At 40.9% G+C, this 20,133-nt stretch overlaps 1 protein-coding gene across 1 annotated transcript in view; it reads right to left on the bottom strand.

Annotated features, from left to right (window-relative positions):
- Positions 1-20,133, bottom strand: part of LOC137498900 (brachyurin-like) — a 60,179-nt gene that overhangs the window by 12,383 nt on the left and 27,663 nt on the right. Inside the window, exons 5-6 of the mRNA XM_068226647.1 lie at positions 14,831-14,947; positions 10,357-10,503 (exon numbers count right to left, since the gene is read on the bottom strand). Coding sequence (XP_068082748.1) covers positions 10,357-10,503; positions 14,831-14,947 — 264 coding nt within the window. The remainder of the gene's footprint in view (positions 1-10,356; positions 10,504-14,830; positions 14,948-20,133) is intronic.

Genomic DNA, 20,133 nt, shown 5'->3' on the forward strand with positions numbered 1-20,133 from the left:
CAAAGGTATCCGCTGACATGTTCTAAACACATGTTGTATCGTGTCCTATTCTATTCTTAATCACTTATATAGTGTTCTGAACACATTAATCAATGTTCTAATCACATGCTGTATCGAGTACAGTGTTTGATTCTAGACTTCTTATTTTTCAATCTAATCTTCTTAGACCAAAGGCATCCCCTGATATGTTCTAAACACATGTATCGAGTACAGTGTTCTATTCTAGTCTTTATCACTTATTTAGTGTTCTGAACACATCAAACAATGTTCTGATCACATGTTGAAGTTAACGACATCGAGTACAGTGTTCGATTCTAGTCTGTTATGTTTCAATCACTTCTTTTGTAATCTGACCTTCAGGTATCCCCTGACATGTTCGAAACACATGTTGTATCGAGTGCAGTGTTCTAATCTCGTCTGTTATGTTTCTTTTGAAATCTGCAAGTCTAAACATGCATAATAATGTTATCGCTGCACACTCTTGCTTCGCGATGCAGGTTTAAACTTGTTCGATAGAGCAATGCCTTGACATAGGAAGAGGACTTAACAGCTTATGTATAACCGCTATTGTTTAAAGATGACCGCTTTATAGCTGTCAAAAAAGCACGAAGAAAATTTTTAATTACCCACCACGACATTTCAAAAGTATGAGATTTAGTGCTGTAAAGATAGCAGCACGATGCTCTGTTGATTAAAGATGAGAGCTGTCACAAATTGCCTGCTAGCACATTTCAAAGGTAAGTAGCTAAAGATAGCAGCATGGTGCTCTGTTGATTAAAGATGGTCGCTGTTAGAAAAGCACGTGGAATTTTTCAAATTACCCGCTACCACGTACGCAAGGTAGGAGCTAAAGATGACAGCACGGTGCTCTGTTAATTAAAGATAGCAGCTTGTCAATAAAGCACATAGAATTTTTCTAATTTCCCTCCACTGCATGCATAACAGCAGCCACCATCTTGCGCAGTAGCCTCTAAGCTAGCTTTCTTCATAATAGTAGCCGCCATCTTGTGCGAGCACCCCTAGTCTGTCTCATAAGGAGCTATGTATAGTCACCATTTTGTGTCCGCCATCTTGCGTAAGCATCCCTAGGGCGTCCCAAGCCATCTTGTGCTAGCACCCTTAAACTGTCTCATAAGAAGCTATGTACATCCGCCATCTTGTAGAATTAGATAGCCGTCAATGCCAAAGAGCCTAAGTAGGAACCGGACCGTTGATCTCAACATTAGACTATGTCTTTCTTATGTTTTCATGTCAATAATACTGCGAACCAACGTATTAGGCGGAAAAATTTTGTCCGTTTTGCTCTACGACGTACCGTTTTCTAGATATTTAACATTTTGTATTTAAGCCCCAAATTTAATGAATCGAATCAGCACGGCACGTTAGCCACTAAGCTAGCTTTCTTGATAGGAGCAGCAGCCATCTTGCGCAAGCACCCTTAAGGCGTCTCATAAGGAGTCTTGTATAGCCGCCATCTTGTGTCCGCCATCTTGCGCAAGCATCCCTAGGACGTCTCAAGCCATCTTGTGCAAGCACCCTTAAGCCGTCTCATAAGAGCAGCCGCCATCTTAAGTAAGCATCCCTAGGGAGTCTCATAAGGAGCCATGCATAGCCGCCATCTTGTGCAATTAGCGTTGAGAGATGGCTGCTGTAGAATTTTTAAATTATCCGCCACCATATTTCAAAGGTAGTAGCTAAAGAGTGCAGCACTGAGGTTTGCGATGCAAGATGGCGGATGACAGCTGACGGAATTGCCCGCTACTACGATAAAGATAGCAGCACGGTGGTCTGTAGATTAAAGATGGCTGTTGTCAAAAAGCATTTTTCAAATTATCCGCCACCACATTTCAAAGGTATGTACCTAAAGATTGCAGCACGGTGCTCTCTTGGTTAAAGATGGCGAATGACAGCTAACATAACTTTTCAAATTGCCCGCTACTACATGCATAAGGTAGTAGCCATAAAGAGGGCAGCACGGTTTTCTGTGGATTAAAGATGGCGGATGACAGCTGACGAAATTGCCCGCACGATAGCAGCACGGTGCTCTGTTGATTAAAGATGGCGGAAGACAGCTGTCAAAAAAGGACGTTGCTTTGTTTCTAAACAAGAGCACGTGGAATTTTTCAAATTGCCGCCCCCACATTTCAAAGGTATCTAGCTAAGGAGTGCAGCACTGAGGTTTGTGATGCAAGATGGCGGATGACAGCTGTCAAAAAAAAGCACGTAAGTTTGTTTCCAAACAAGAGCACGTGGAATTTTTCAAATTGCCGCCACCACATTTCAAAGGTATGTAGCTAAAGAGGGCAGCACTGTGCTCTGTTAATTAAAGATGGTGGATAACAGCTGTCAAAAATGCACGTGGATTTGTTTACCGATTCATATCTCGCGCTGGTAAGGTCAAGTTGGCAGCACTAAGGTTTAGGCCCGTTAAGATAGCAACACTGAGGTTAGCGAAGCGTTGTTGTCGATGATAGCTGTTAAAAAGCACGTGGCTGTCAAAAAAAAGCACGTGGATTTGTTTACCGATTCAAATCTCGCGCTAGTGAGGTTAGGCTGGCAGCACTGAGGTTTAGGCCCATCAGGATGGCAGCAGTGAGGTTAGCGATGCGTCGTTGTCCTTCATAAAGCACGTGGCTGTCAAAAAAGCACGTGGCCTTCTTTACCAATTCAAATTTCGCGCTAGTAAGGTTAAGTTGGCAGCACTGGAGGAGGCCCCTGGCTGCGGAGGAGCGGGCCCCTGGGAAGGCCTCCCGTGCGGTGGAGGTGGAGCGGGGCCCCTGGGAGCCGGAGGTGGAGGTGGCCGCAGAATCCCTGTATTTAACTACTTATCCGGCCACTTTAAACAACAAGCAACAAGTTTCTGCCTTAAGACACTTGTCCTCCTGTGGGCGGGAACGCTAGAGTAACACCTACGCTACCTCTTCCTGTCATAAGGGGCGACTGAAAGGGCCCCATGGACTCTGAACTTGGTAGCGTGCGTTGACGACCACGGGGCCTTTATCTGAGTCCTGGCATTGCTTCCACTTACTTGTATCAGGCTCCTCAGTTTCATCTATCCTAGCCAACTTCCCTTGGTCAACACTTGCTTTTTTCAGATTCCGACTGAATTATTATTATTATTATTATTATTATTATTATTATTATTATTATTATTATTATTATTATTATTATTAACAAATACATCGCAATTGGGAAATATCCCGGTGGCAATGGTCCCTTACAGATTGGATGTCGAGGCCTAGAGGTACTTTAATGTTTACACCCTTCTTGGCATGTTTCCACTCCTATCCCATCGTCGCCATATGACCTATCTGTGACGGTGCGACGTAAAGCAACTTGTAACAAAATAAATAAAAATCGTGATTTGATTTTAGGGTTATTCATAGTTGATTGAACTTAAGACCTATCCATGCCTGATGATTCACCGGCAGGTATTTCCGAAGAGAATAAACAAAAAGAATAAATCGGACCAGTAGAACAGACGGATGTACAGACGGACGGATGGACTGGATAAATCTGCGTTTAGTAAACCTTAAAAGTATATAGACTAGAGGCCCCGTGCTTCTCTGTAGTATTCCTTTTAAATATGTCAGGTAACCTATCGATATAAATCAAATCATAACGACCATGTGTCTGTACATTGACTATTTTTTTTCAGAATTTTCGTACAGTTACCCGTTTCAGGTGTAATAATGACCATCTGCATATTTTTTAGCTTTGGTGTCTGTTTTATCTGAGTTCTTATAACTTGAAAACTACTGGATATATTTCTACAAAACTTGATGTTTAGAATCAAGCTGTCCTTGGGTAGATTTTGGGCCCAATGTTATGTTTGGAAACTTAAATTTACTGTGGGTTTATACCACCGCCGTCTCAATCCTATATACTGACTGCTCTATGCTGTGGGCCGATGACCTTCGATATTAGCCCCCTTAAAACAACAAGCAGCAAGCTCTATGCTGTGCGGTAAACATGCTTCTCAGCGTGAGCTCTTAGTGTCACGAGCCTCCGCTAGGGGCGCCAGCTAACGCACCCAACTTATCTCCGTACCCACGTTATTATGTTTCAGTACGTTTGCATCAAGCATTTATGTGCGTGTGTCTCCGGTTGTAAAATGATTAATTGTTGTGTTCCTCTCCGTATATCAAAGCAGGAAATCCAAATTCTTCAGGTGTGAGGATTCCTGTTATCCCCCCAATTAAAGAACTTTGGGAAAATTGGCTTAACGCTATATCAAGGCAATGATCAACCAAGGGTAATCAGTGGATTCCATCCAATCATTCTCGTGTTTGTAGCCTGAATTTTAGAGATGAAGACAAAAGATAAAATTAAAAGGAAAACCTACAACCTCTTTTCCAGTCAATGACCGGGTCAGGGATGGGATGAAAGAAGAACCCAACTTGCGGCGAGGATAGGAATTGTGCCGCCTGCCGAGGGCTGTCGCACTCTTCTGGAGCAATGATTAATGACTGAGAGATGAAATGAGATGATACTGGAGACTGTTGCTGGAATGAAAGATAACGGGAAAAATTGGTGTACTCGGAGAAAAATCTGTCCCGCCTCCGCTTTGTCCAACACAAATCTCACATGGAGTCGCCGGGCTTTGAACCACGGTATCCAGCGGTGAAAGGCCGGCGCCCTGCCACCTGAGCCACGGAGGTTCACAAAAGATAGAACTAGAAGAAAAATATATTGAAGCCAGAGAGCGTGCCTAGTCGGTCTTCGAATTATCCCCGTTACCTTCAAACCAGAAAAATAGCTCCACGAAAGACCAGACAGCGACAAGATATTTCTTCGGAAGAAATCTGTGACGAAACAAGCTCTTCAACCGGAGGAAATACATTGGATGATGAGTACGAAATTCATTTCAACAACGATGTATCAATCCAAATCAATATTCCAACGAGTAAGAATGACAGCAAAATCAGAGAATCAGACATTAGCGGCTCCGATCAAGAAATCTGAGACTACGATAAAAGCTGATGACTAACCGTAATGAAGTTAAAAGACTACAGAGACAATTCAAAGATGATCGTCTGAATAAAGTAAAGATAGCAACCATATATAAAGGAAAAACGGCCGTTTTAAAAAATCAAGTCCATAATTTTTGCAAGACAAAATCCAGGCAGTCAGAACAAATCACGCGGTACTATGTGGCGTGGGGAATAGTATCCCAAACGGTTACGAATAACTTATGGCAGGACTCCTGGTTTAGTATCAGCTCCGTCACAAAGTACTCTGGACAGGTAGTCTAATGGAAAGTATTGATAGTGAATGCAAAACTCTCAGACCAACAGAGAGGAGTGTAACAGTGATCGCCGATTAAATAGTTAATTAGGTACGGCTCCTCTACGATCGAACCAGTGACAAGTTCGTTTCCGTGGACAATGTTGAAGGTGTATGCGGCACAGATATAGCAAAATCTCCTGCTCTTGCGAATAAACAGTTGTGTTACGTTGTGAACGGACTTCTAAAAATGTTCCCTATTACTGCTGACCCTTTGTTCATGCCCTTCGGCAAAACAATCCAGATTATGTGCATTTCTATTGAACAGCAGATAAAATAATTACAATGGTTCAATAATGATTTCTTCTAGTACAGTACGTTAAAATAATTCGGTTGGAATCATAACGTGAATAACTGAGACTAATGAGACGGCAGATGCTGTCTCGCTAACTGTGGAAACTATAGTGGAATGTGTGTCTTATCTGTTACAAAATCGGTTATTTTAAGATGATTTTCTGGAGACGCAATAGCAGCTCTATTTTGTTCAGTGAAATTGAGTGGTGGATTAAATGACAAGACGACCACACGCCCTGCATTATGTGCTATACAACGTATCCTGAAAACTGGTCATGAACAAAGGGTCAGCCAAATAGTGATAGAATAATTTTTGCGTCCACTGCTGGTAAATGACAGTAAAAAAAGGATTGAAAGGCTGCTCCGTTACTCGTGTCGAGAAAATTCTGAAATTTGTATGTACCATGCAGCAGGGGGATGATCCTAATATATCTACTGTAACTGGCAAGATGTTATATATTTTACGTTTCTATATCTTACGCCAAGCTCAAATGTGAAATTTTAGTTTCTGCATGTACATTATCTTCCCAATTAGTAACATGCTAAGGATTATTTTTCATTTTATATTGGTGTTACGGACCAACTCTCATTTAACCACCATGTAGTCTGGGTGCGGTAAGTGCTGCCATCTGCAATGTCGCTGTAAATGCAATTCTCGCGGCACAGAGCAGGCAGTATATAGAGATTCGAGACGGTGGTGGTTTATACGAAGCCGAAACAGTGATTATGCACTGCCAGAAAATGGATACATCCAAATTTAATGGAAAGCAACCATCCTTAAAGGAAATCAATTTCAAAAACTTTTTCCTCAGGTGCGTCATCTCTATAGAAGGATTGGCAAGGGAGAAATTATGAACGGACATAGCCATAAAAGTGTTTTACTTCTCTATGTAAGTAAAATCGTAACGACCGTGTGTCTACACACTGACTAATTTTTTCTAAATTTTCGTACAGTTATCTGTTTCAGGTGTAATAATGACCATCTGCATTCTTTTTAGCTGTGGTGTGTTTGTTTCTCTGAGTTCTTATAACTTGAAAACTGCCGGATATACTTCTATCAAACTTGATATTTAGAATCCGCCTGTCCTTGCGTAGGTTTTAGGACCAATGACATTTCTGAATACCTTAATTTACTGGGGGCTTGTACGAAACCGAAACCGTGATTTTGCACTCCAGCAAATATTACACATCCAAATTTAATGGAAAGTTAAAATCCTTAAAGGAAACCAATTTCAAAAACTTTTTTCGCATATATATAATTTCGATAGTGGAATTAATAAGGGAGATATAATTAACGTACGGTTTCTCAGTACATGCCCCAGCGGACTTCAGTGAAAAGCGGGTGCGTGTAAGACGTATTCCTTATAACTTGAAAACTACTGGAGATAATTCACAAAATGTCATATTTAGCATCCACTTGTCCAAAGGCAGGTTTTAAAATCCATACCATTTCAAATTCCCAGACTGGACTGTGGGTATATTCGCAACCATCCCACAATATAATACAAGAGCAACCTAACTAGAAATCGATCAACCTTGATGGAAATCTATTTCTAAAACGTTTTGCTCCTGTGCATTTTTTCAATAGGAGGTTTAGTAAGTGAGAAATCATGAACGGTCCAGCGGACATAGCCCGACAGGTGTTGTATATGGAGCAGATTCCTTATCTATATAAATAATCACCATGTGTCTGTAAACTGACCAATTTGTCGAAATTTTCGTACAGTTATTCGTTGTATTTGTAATGATGATCATCAGCTAATTTTTAGCTTTAGTTTCGTTACACCTTTACTACTTCGACACCAGCTGGGTGTGACAGGCAGTAGGTTGACTGGCGTTAGGGAAAGGGGCCTGTCGTTATAATGATAACAGCACAATTCAGTTTCTACTGGCATTAAGCAAGGTGCCTGTCGTTACATTAAAAAATACTCAACTGCAATGGGTCTCGAAGTAGTAAAGGTGTAACGAAACTAAAGCTAAAAATTATCAGACGAGGTAGAAAACTGAAATTTGGAAAAAATCTAACTTTTAGCCCGTAATTGTTTTAAAAAAATCCAACTTGTTTAAAATTCATACTTTAAATCCCCGGAAAATATCGACATATGGAGGCAATTTTAATAATGGTGCAGATATCTTTTTCGAAGTATTTCTTTGCTAAACGGTAAGTCTTATCCGAAAACGGATGGCATATTCGAACTCAGCATACATGAGATCTACAATATTGGTCCGATTACTTTTTGTCGTATCTCTATCCCTTATACGTTAGATTTGGCTGTATTTCTCGACTGTGTGCCAATTTTGCAATTTTTAGATGTATAATTCATAGTCTAACTTACTTATAGAAAGGATGGAATCATCAAATACGCCACGAACTTTAACCCGCCCAGTAGCCATATGTGAGCCAAATTCTGTGCTTCTAGCTGTCACATAAGCATTCAAGAAGTAATGCACAGTGTGAAAAACGTACACAAATTTCACCCTATTCAATTTTTCCAAATCAATCAAGCCATAAATAGATGAGACACGAGAAAATATCAATGTATCAACTATTTATACCGCTCAAAGTGGCGTCATATGGCGCAATCCGTTTGTCGACATGACGCACCGTTTAGCAGCAGTTAATCTGTAAATGGAAGTCGCAATATTGTAAACGTGCCTATACTTCCGTATGATATATTCTTGATATTATAATCAAAACTCACCAGCTGGGTGTGACAGGCAGTAGGCTGACTGGCGTTAGGGAAAGGGGCCTGTCGTTATAATGATAACAGCACAATTCAGTTTCTACTGGCATTAAGCAAGGTGCCTGTCGTTACATTAAAAAATACTCAACTGCAATGGGTCTCGAAGTAGTAAAGGTGTAACGAAAACTCCCCAAATTGACTGTGACCGCGCAGTAGGCAAGAGAGTCTGCCGTTATCATCTCCGCTACTCGCACTTTACATTAGAAGCAACTTAGGAGGACGTCGTCCCCTTGCAGTTTCTCGGATAACTCGAAGAAACATACAATTTTAAAAATGTGAGTCACTGAATGTTCAGGTATTTACTTCAATATCCGTATACAATGTAGAATCCCGTAGCCGAGCACGGAGGCATTTGCTAGTCTTGATGTAAAATTGCTCAATTGCTGCGCGGGTACACTTTTCAACGTTTTACTTTAGGATTTTCATTCCCTGTTGGCCTTAATTAAAGTACAGCCGTAGCATTTGCCTGGTGTGAAAATGGGAAACCATTGGAAACCACCTTCAGAGGTGCCTACAGTTGGGTTCGAGAGCTAGCTGACAGCTATATGAGCCAAACCCCGAAGCTACTCGCTCTGTTACGAGAAATTTTGTACCCTTGTAGTTATTCTTGTGTTTTTAATTTATAAGTTTTATTTTAGATTTTTCTTCACGTAGAACTTCGTTCTTGTGACAGCCCAGATTAGGGCTACCTGTGGTGAAATTGATCCTTTCAAATAGTAAAAATAAGACACGATAAATTTATGTATTTACACATCGCGCAATGGATATCATATATACACTATTCCAACTGTCATTGGGACTGTCACCAATAGCCTAGAGAACCACAAAACTAAGAATTCATTACCGATCTCGGTCATTTTTGATGTATTCTTCTACACCCCTTATGACCCTCATGCCGATGGAGACTGAAATCGGATGGAAATGACCACCAGAGTGTCACAATTTATCTCAGTTACCCCAAGAATTATGGATTAAACTCTAATATAGGTCGTTTTCGATTATTTTTTCATGTCATTCCCTCCCCACTCCACTTCAAGGAGTGCTAGGTATGTCTTACAATCACAGAACTTCTCTCCGTATAGTATTAAGTCATAAGTGTACCAAGCTTGGCTGAAACTGCAGGTTTGCCTTTAGTCGCCGTCATTTGTAATCGTTTATCTTCGCCGAGACCTTTACGCAAAGATATTGCTCCTTAACTGTATGCAACTCGCTAAGTACATAATGTATTGCGGGTTAGGCAAAGCCTCCGCCTGCAATTTTTAGAGTGATCATTTAATGTCTTGATTTTATTAATAATAATAATAATGATGTTATTTTATTTTACGTCCCACTAACTACTCTTTTACGGTTTTCGGAGACGCCGAGGTGCCGGAATTTAGTCCCGCAGGAGTTCGTTTACGTGCCAGTATATATACTGACACGAGGCTGACGTATTTGAGCACCTTCAAATACCACCGGACTGAGCCAGGATCGAACCTGCCAAGGTGGGGTCAGAAGGCCAGCGCCTTAACCGTCTGAGCCACTCAGCCCGGCATGACTTGATTTCAGGATCACTCAAAGTGGACTGAACTTAGAGACCAATCAATGCCTGACAATTCATTGGCAGATAATCCTGGAGAGAATAAAATAAAAATGAAGCAAATCGTTCCAGTAGAACGGACGGGCGGGCTGGACAAAGCTGTTTCTTGAAATATATAGATTATTACGAGACTCATTATTATTCACACATTATAATCATTCTTTTAAGTTTTGTTCAATAAACTATTGGAAGCCGTCCAGGCAAAAACTCTTTGTTAAGTGCATCACCGTCATACTCGTCTAATCCATTTACCTGTGATGAAAATAATCCCATGTGAAATTACCATGATAATGGCACGGGTGACATGTGCGGAGATTTTGCCAGCTGATCGATCAAATAACGGAAACCCATACTACTACTTCCATTGTGAGGAGTCTTGTGATATCTTCGGAGTTTAGCTGGGTATACACTAGAAATGGTTATGTACATAGTAAGTGATATTCGAATACTTACCCCACAGGTGCGTCTTCCTACTTCTGGATCTTGGGCGCAAACGTTTCTTCTGTCAATGGACGTTCTTGGGCCGTAATATCTCTTGCATTCCATTTTGTTTATGATTACCATGTTAGCCTTCTGTAGAATGTCGGTATCAGCATACTCCTGGAACAGAAAATTCCTACCATGGGTACCTAGCGAGATGTCCGTGCAGTTTGGGTCGCGCGACTGTGAGCATGCTTTCGGGAGATAGTGGGTTCGATATCCCACCCTCGGCAGCCCTGAAGACGATTTTTTATGGTTTCCCACTTTCATGATAGGAAAATATTCAACCCTCTACCCTTCCTGCCTTTGAAATGTGGCACCGGCTTGAGACATCACAGGGTCGCTGACTGGGTACTACCCACAGAAACCTCTTCGAATATTATAACTAACCTTAAATTAATTATACAGGAAGGATAAAAGAGAAGAAAGAAAATAATTAAATAAATCTGAATGAGAACCTTTACGAACACAAAATTTATTAAACTAGACTTTGGCAAAGCAAAAATATTTCTGTACAAATCAATAAACTCTTCGGACCAAATATTGTTTATAACCCTTTGTCAACTCCGACAATAAATATCAACATCATGACTCAAAAATTTTAAATCTTCTTCCAAATGACATTATTCAATTTTGATTACTATTTCCTTTTATCTTATTTACCAACTCTACTCCAATACCTCAAAATTTAACTCAATTCCATTCTACTCACATTTGGTTATCACCATATTTCAACTTTCAATAATAAACAAAATAATCATTATAATAATTTACCATCGTATTTTTCGTGAATGCGTCAGAGTAACCTTTGAAATATTAATATACAACCAGACTTCTTCATTTATTCTCTGAGTAAACAAATTCAATTACTCTCTCTCTCGACCTTCAAAGTACATCATCACCATTATAACCCTTGTAATTGCAATTACTAATTACCAAATTATCTACTTGATTACAGCCTTCCATTTAAAATGCATGAGGTTATGTAAATTCATTAAGCACAACATCCGCCGTGTAATCCATGAACTCGTCATTTGAATTAATTAAATTCATTAAATTCATTATAATTCACTAACTTCGTGACCATCACGTCAGTAGAATTTGTTACCTCTAAAATCAAAAATTTATCCAGTTACGTTTGTAAGATTTGGTAAATTAATCAAGAATTTGATATATCATAAAATTATTCATCACAAAAATTTATATAAAACAATCCCTATTATTATTTGAGTCCGAAACTATTTACTTATTCTTTCTCAATACCATCCTCCACTCATATGAATGCCGATAATATGGAACGTACGCACGAAATCGATAATAACCCTGACATAACTAAATTAAGTTAATTCACCGATTCATCTAAAATTATAAATATCTCGCATATGCTTAATTAGCTGTTTATCAACACAAAAGTATCCTACCCTGTAGCAAGACCTACACTACAATGATAATGTACCTTAACCTACACTGATTTTACAGACAAGGGTTAGAACCTCATTGTCGCAAGTACATACAACCTCATGAACTGAATTCAACATCAAAAAAAAAATATTGCAACTGCAAAACAGAATTTGCATTGCTCATACACTGAAGAACATATAATATAACAAACACAACATAATACAATCATATAGTCACAGGGGAAATCCTTATTCACTGGCTCGGCCGGGTACCGAACTCCGACCCTCAACATGGCATCATTACAGTGACCTATCACTACACTCGCCGCAATGATCTGTCACGAAGTCTAGCTATTATTATTTAATCTAATTGTGCTGTCCTGAGTTCAACAAACAGAATTTTTCTTACGGATGACTGCGATATTTTGTTACTTATAAGACCCTACCAACGTTACAAGGCTCCCTCTAATGCACAACGCGCCGACTCGGTCTGTAGCCTTATCTCACGCCCCGACTCATTTCGTTAACACGGCATTTTAACCTGTCCGCACCCACTTAAATTCTCTCTCTCTCTACTCTAAATGAAACCATATGTTCCTCCACAATATCATACGTCTGTGCGAACAGTTACTAATTATATATAACACTCTCAATATATTTTATTCATTTCATATTTCACGTATCATTCTACATTTCTCACTCCATTATCAGGAACACGTATATCATTATGCCGGTATTTACACATATATGGCGCTACACAATCATTGGTTCGACTCTTGCGGTTGGCATTTTGTGTCTTAGAGGCCCCTACTTCAACACTAGCTAACTACCTCTCGGATAAATTTTAGGATGACATTTATTCCCTACAGCACAAATTTACTCATTGATTAACGGTACACGTTACTTACTGATGACATATATTTTCCAAAATCCCACTGTAATGTGCCAGAAAGTCCAGGTTCGAATCTTGGGTCAGTGAAAATTTTCTTGACGAACTTTTCATGCGACATGCCTATTAAACTATCTACTCCCTCTGACTAATATCTTACTGATGCCTCCTAACTTACATTAAATATTTACACACACACACACGTTAGTATTTATTAGAAGATCGCGCACTAAGGAAACTCATTATTTCACACACGTAATAGAAGATCATTATTTACACACATTATTTCCTCACTCGCGAAGACCATTTCAACACACGCTGTAATATCACAAAATTTATTCCCCCCTAGGCATCAGTATAAATTACCTAAAAATCTAACTATCCTTGATACAGTACTAAAAAAGAAAATAAACGAATAATCATGCATTAATTTATTTACACATTAACAGCTAATCATGCACATGCCAGATATAATGAATCAGGATACTTATCGACTCGGCGACGCTCCATACTCAGCTCCACGGCCTCATGGTTTCAGGTCGGCCCCATGATGTACTTAAGCCATCATTCTAACGGCCTCGATACCTGAACCAATACCATTCTTCATCACCATGGTCTTCATTTGTAACTTAAATGACTTTACACAACTTCACTTCTGAATACACTAAAACACATATGGAAAACACAGATATAATTAAATTATTCTAACACACAAACACTTATTCACAATTATAGTAAACACTTTGTCTCTGCTCTGTTCCGCGAGTTTCACGTGGCACTGCAAAGCGTCCTTGCATCGACCTCGCTCCGATCCTATTTTCGTTTAATATCTTAAATCGCTTTCTTGAGTTTTACCAGATTTTGGTCGTTATTGAATTAACAACATAGTCTATTTGACCCGTAGTATGCTATCGACTACTAATTTGCGGACTAAGAAATGCTCCAGATTAGGGTTCCTCATGAACCATATACACGATGCGTCCGACCCGTTCAAATTTCCGTAGCAGAGTGACTCTTCTTAGCGGCACGCGTCCTCTTCAGGCACGCCGGATCCTAGATAGGGAGCTCGGGGAACCCCATCAACAATGATGTAACGTCTCGTCACATATGCCTGCAATTATTTATTCCAATAAGATGTTGCAAATATGCCGTCTTTAATTATTATTCTCAAAATAGTTCAATATTGTTCTTCACCTTATCCCCTGGTGGATTTAATTATTTTAAAGGTCATTTAGGCAGCACCCATCTTTAATTTACCCCCATCATTCCAAAACTTGCTGTGCTGCTATTCGCTGCCTGAAAGTGTTGCCAACTTAAAATTTTGTGACCTTGGTCACACGTCTCATGGAATATTCCAGTACTTCCCATTTCATCATCAAATGACCCTGACACGTGGAACTTGTCTTTAAACTTGTGCAAGCGAAATGGCGCCACACATCCGGCCTATAATGTAACTGTATTTCATTCCCTTATATGCCATATTAAATGATAATATTCTAAAGACAATGCTATGAGCCAATTGGGCTCAATATTGGGGCTGTACCTCAGTTAAGGCCACAGCTGATCCACAGCTGGCACCTTACCTTACCCATCCTTCCATCGCTGAAAAGTTTCGATGTATTAGTGCGACTTTGACCAAGTAGGAATAGTAATCTTGTTATGACGGTGCTGCAAAACAAGATAAGTAAATATCAACGCAGGAAACCAAACATTCCTCGGTAATACTTTAACAGTTTTACAAATTCAGACAGGATTTTTAAGACCATGGGTAAGGAAAAGATTCGGACCGGGAGGAAAGCAGTTTCTTGGTTTGAAAAAGGAGAAACTATGGTAACCATCTTCAAGGCTGCCGATAATCTTGCCAGAACGCTCCAACATCCAAATGCGAGCTAGCAGCTGCACGTCCCGACCCTAATAGCCAACTCGCTCGGTGAAACTAATACGAAACTATAATACCGAAAATTTCAAAACAAGTTAATGCATCGTTATAAGGATCACCATCGAAGGGCAATCTTCCTTAAATCTTGGGTATTGACATCACTTTTACCCAAAACATAAAACCTCTCATTTTATTGACGTACTTCATCAAATGTTTTACGAACACCCTTGAATAATTCAAGAGTACAGCATTCTACCTAGTGAAAAAAGTGAAACTCACCGATACACCTCCCCATCCAACAGCGGTCACAGGTATTCCTGGAGGAATGTCTTCATCTTGAGACGCCAGTGTAGCTGCCTTGATAGTGAAGTCGTTCAAAAGAAAAGGTTCTTTGACCTGCTCGTTTCGGAAGAAACAAAACCACAAACAGTACTACATTAGGAATTATTTCCAGAGGACAAATACAGTTAAGTGATGTTTTATACAAAGACGAGGCAAACCATTATCAAGAAAAACATTTATCTATTGATTCTTTGTTTCTATGAAAAATAAACCATAAAGGACTTGTCCGTCGCTGTGTCCAACATGAAATTTCATGAAGATGTGTGCGAATCGCACCTGGATTCGGGAAAATCGGCAGTATCGAATCCAAATGTAGGACTCAGTGTCCACCTCCGTTGCGTAACTGTAAGCAGTATTAACTGTCGTCCTCCGATGCCCGGGATCGATTCCCAGTACAGCCAGGAGGTTTGGTATGTTATTAAAATGGCACATGAAGCTCATTACCACCGAGGGTGTGCCTGGAAACAGCTACACCACCTCGTACGAGAAGTGGACTCGGTCCACATGAGATAAAAATGACACAGACTCACTGCGAGAACCGACCAACCCAGAACTAGAATTCTACAACAATTGCCCTATGAGCTGGAATAATTCAATGTAAGGACCGACTCTCCCTTCCAAGAGTTCTTGAAACTGTGTGAAATTGTAAGTTAAAGGAGGAGAAAAACAGAAGAGTCCGCCTCTGTGGTGTAGTGGTTAGTGTGATTAGCTGCCACCACTGGAGACCCAGTTTCGATTCCCGGCTCTGCCACGAAATTTGAAAAGTGGTACAAGGGCTGGAACGGGGTCTACTCAGCATCGGGAGGTCAACTGAGTAGAGATGGGTTCGATTCCCACCTCAGCCATACTCGAAGTGGTTTTCCGTGGTTTCCCACTGCTCCTCAAGGCAAATGCCGGGATGGTACTTAAGTTAAGGCCACGGCCGCTTCCTTTCCTCTTCCTTGTCTATCCATTCCAATCTTCCCATCCCCCGCAACGTCCCTGTTCAGCGTAGCAGGTGGGGGCGCGATCTTGATAAAAATAAAATGCGTGAGGATGATTCATAGGCTTATATCTGAGAAACATATCGTAGTATGACATGAATAGTTGTGTTAGCCGTAGAACAGATGTATGAATGATGTTAGGAGTCTTCGTAAGAAAGGTCAATGGAATCATGAACTCATATGGTAACCGTCGTGTGTGTAGTTTCATTAGCAGAATGGATGTAAGATATCGTCTCAATGTACGTCCGATGGGTAGTTTATCCATCCAAAAATGTATGTACCTTGTAACATGACACGCCAACAGTGAGGTTCCGTAAAGGAATATTTTCGTCATGCGCACTAATAATTGTGAATTTTAGCGAAGAATTTAATCAGTTTGAAACCGAATTCAACAGACGACTTAATGAATATGGAAGGGAATCTTAAAAAATAATGCATGTCTTGTAGTGCATGTCCCGTAGTGTTTTTGCTCATGATTTGTGGTATACTGAACAGTATCCTATAACGGTCCAATTGCACTGATTTAACACTGCGGAACATTTTGAATTTATAGCTAAGGAACGAGCTGGGGGACGCTGGGTGACCGTGAGTAAAAAAGTGTCGAACCCGTAGCAAGCTCGGTGAGGCGGTTTTCCCTTAGATGAACCAAGGCAGGATGCCGTAACTTCACTAGTGTAAACCCCGTCGATGGCTTAGGTACGCGAGGAGAAAAGAGAGTCAGTAAACAGCCTGCAAGGGACAGCGAGAGAATTGAAATTGGGGAACGTCAGGGTGCCCCTAACGCAAAATACCCAGGTCTGGAATAATTTGAATTCGATCCCGCATATAAATTACAGAGCCATATACCACAGATCCACGATGAGGACAATTCCCTTTGATATTATTGGAGTAGCATGTGCCTGTTTTGTTTATTTTCAACTTATTTGAGAGATCCGTTGCGAGGTAGCTGGCCGAACAGAAAGGGACGGAGCTTCCTATTTGACGAGGAATCACCATTGGCCCGTAGGTCTCCTCGGACTATATAAAGGAAAGTGTAAATGCAACCCCTCTCCAATGAGTCATAGATTTTCGTGTTGTGTGCATCGTGCACGAGTTCGAGATATAAAATGGTTTTCATCAGGCAGTGATGCAATAGGGTCTTGTATTTTTATTTTAGCTCATACGAAAAGTGTTACCTGTACTAAATACAGTCTATTATACAGAGTCATACCGTATGCAAATTCGTGTGCGGTCATCGGGGATACTGCTGAAAAGGACTGAAACATAACCAGGGAGGTATCCCGTAATTACGTTGCTAAAGGTTGACCGGACTAATGCCGCGATAGCGGATATCATAAAATATATCCTAACCTGCATTTCGGCTACAAGCTAACCAGTGAAGACTTCCGATATTAACCTGTGTTACAAAGTTTCCAGGCAGATATTAACGGCGCGAGAAGGAAGACGACGTATCGTGGACCCGTGAGGAGACGACCGGATGATTCCTCCAATTTTTTAATATGTCCTTAATTGCTTGTTCTTGATCATATTCGGGTACCAAACGCGTGTTAATTTCCCACGATTACAAGCATATTCGAAGAGAGCCATTTGGTTTCGATACCGCTAATATCGCATTTTGAAAGTGTGTTGCGGAGTTAGTAATAATATAATTTTCTGAGAAGCATGTTTACCGCACAGCATAGAGCTTGCTGCTTGTTGTTTTAAGGGGGCTAATATCGAAGGTCATCGGCCCACAGCATAGAGCAGTCAGTATATAGCGTGAGCTCTTAGTGTCACGAGCCTCCGCTAGGTTCTAAAGTTCTCGAACTTATTAACATATCGTCTACGAACCACCTCAGAAAGTTTGATTTATAATTGGCAGACCTAAACCAATGTAATTTTGATGTGAATCTGGAAAATTTATATTTTTCATAGAGGAGTACGCTATTTTAGGACACGTGATTGATGGAAGTGCTATTAGATCTAACTCAGTTAAAAATGCTGCCATTCAAAATTTTCCTACACCTAGCAGTCAAGCATATCAGGCAATTTCTACTTTTATCCCAATTTTTTGCGGATCACTGTCGTGCATACACAGATATAGTGGCACCTCTACTGCAACTGTTAAAGGCGAACAACAGGTGGCGTTGGTCGTCTATCCACGAGGAAGCCTTTCATTAAACAAAACAGATGTTAGGTAATTCGGTCAAGCTGGGATATCCTTATTTCGATAGGAGACACATCATCCACTCGGATGCATCCTACATAGGGATTTGTGCGATTCTGTAGCAAGAGAGGCCTGTCAGACCAGTGCAGAGAGCTAAAGGCTCCGGTGAGAGAGAACACGTACCGGTATGAGGTGAATTGTGCTATTCCAGGGCGTACTGGTGCGGTACGGGAGCACTCAACTGCCAGTGATCAAACCGTTCGCAACAGACAGAGAAAGACAGGTTCAAGTTTACGACGGCGTGGAAACCATCTGAGATCACTTATCTAGCTTTCATGAGCAGGAAATTACGTTCTCACGAGATGGAACACACAACAACGGATTTCGAGATGTTGTCAGTTGTTGCTGCATCGAGTCAGTGGAGAAAGTTTTATGTTTTTCCATCCACCATAAAGACGGACCATAAGGCATTGACATTCATTGTCAACAATGTACGAAGAGATCGAGTTTGCCGGTGGGCACATTTCGTGTAGCAATTAGATTTGACCATGGAACATTGCCCAGGAAAACAGAATGTGGTAGATCATGCTTTCAGCAGGAAACCTAATCCGGAGTGAGTAAATGTTAAATTGGCCGTGTTAGATGATGAAGATCAGAACATCATAGGGAAATACAAGATGTCAGCCAAGAACAGGCTAACTATCCCCAACTCGTCTTAAGATAGAGTATTTTAAGAAGGTACTCGAACCCGATACTTCACGTTTCAGCGAAGCGCAGAAGAAGGCAACATCTTTTCATTTTTTATTTTACAGCCTCCTCCACAAGTTCGTAGACGACGAACACACTAGATTCCGGATTGTCCTTCCACATGTCTCCCGAAGTGACCTAATTTTACTAGGATAACTCACGGTTAGACATGCCGGTATTAATAAGGTGACAGCCGTACTACAGGAAACCTGTACATGGCCAAGAATGAAAAGAATAGTACAGCAGGTACTCAAAATGTGCAACCTTGCCAGCGAATCAAACCGAATACCTTTTTGTTGAAACAAGTACCTAAATCTCTACTACCCAGCAAACAAAGTGAACTATTCGCTATAGATATTTTTGGTGGATTGCCTCTCGCCCGTCAAGGTTTAAAATTCGTTCTGGCATGCAAGGATGAATTTTCTAAATTTTTAACTTTGTGTTTTAGTCTAGAAAGCTAACGCAAGTTCCGTCGTGAACCAGATAAAGATTAACGTTAATCCTAAGATGGGCAAGCCCGAAAGTATATGGAGTGACCATGGTTTACAATTCACGCCTGCGATATTCAAACACGAGTTGGATAATCTTGAAATTAAGCATGTTTTGAGTAGGGTTCACCACCCAGAATCGAAAACATGTGAACAGATTATGCGTGAGTTAGCGAAGTGTTGCCGCATATTCCTACCACGAAAGCACTGAAAGTGTTTAGACGTCATACCTATCATCACGGAATGCATCAATTCCACACGCCATGAATCGACAGGACAGTCACCCTCGGTGGAACACTGCAACGAGTATCCGAGAAGGCCATGCATGGAGTGATATCTTGTCCAAGTGATCCCCAACCGTCTCCGATGAACGTACTCCCTACGTGACTAGATTCCATGTACCAGCTTCTTTACATGCTATTGTACAAATGACCTGGAAACAGGATTCTACTTTAGGGGACCAGGCCAGTGTAGAGAGCGAAAAGCGCCTGTGAGAGAGAACAGGTACCGGTATGGAGTCAATTCTACTATTCCACGGCGTAATGGTACGGTCCGGGAGCACTAAAATAATATGTGGGTAGCAAGTGCCAGTGACCAAACCGTTCGCATCAGACAGAGTAACAGGTTCAAGTTTACGAAGGCGTGGAAACCATCTGAGGAAAGCGCCTTGTCACAGGAGAGACCGACTGATATTTGCGCATGCACGTGGAAACAGGCAACTCTGACACTGGCACAATGTGATATTCGCTAATGAATCGCACTTTCACCTAACGCATTGTGATGGACGTCTGCTGGTATATCAGTCACCGTGGAGACAGGTGTACATGGTATACAGAGGCAGCAGTCTAGGAAGTGGACAAGTTCGGTGCTGCTTGC

This window comes from Anabrus simplex, chromosome 3 (assembly GCF_040414725.1).
Source record: "Anabrus simplex isolate iqAnaSimp1 chromosome 3, ASM4041472v1, whole genome shotgun sequence".
Lineage (NCBI taxonomy): Eukaryota > Metazoa > Arthropoda > Insecta > Orthoptera > Tettigoniidae > Anabrus > Anabrus simplex.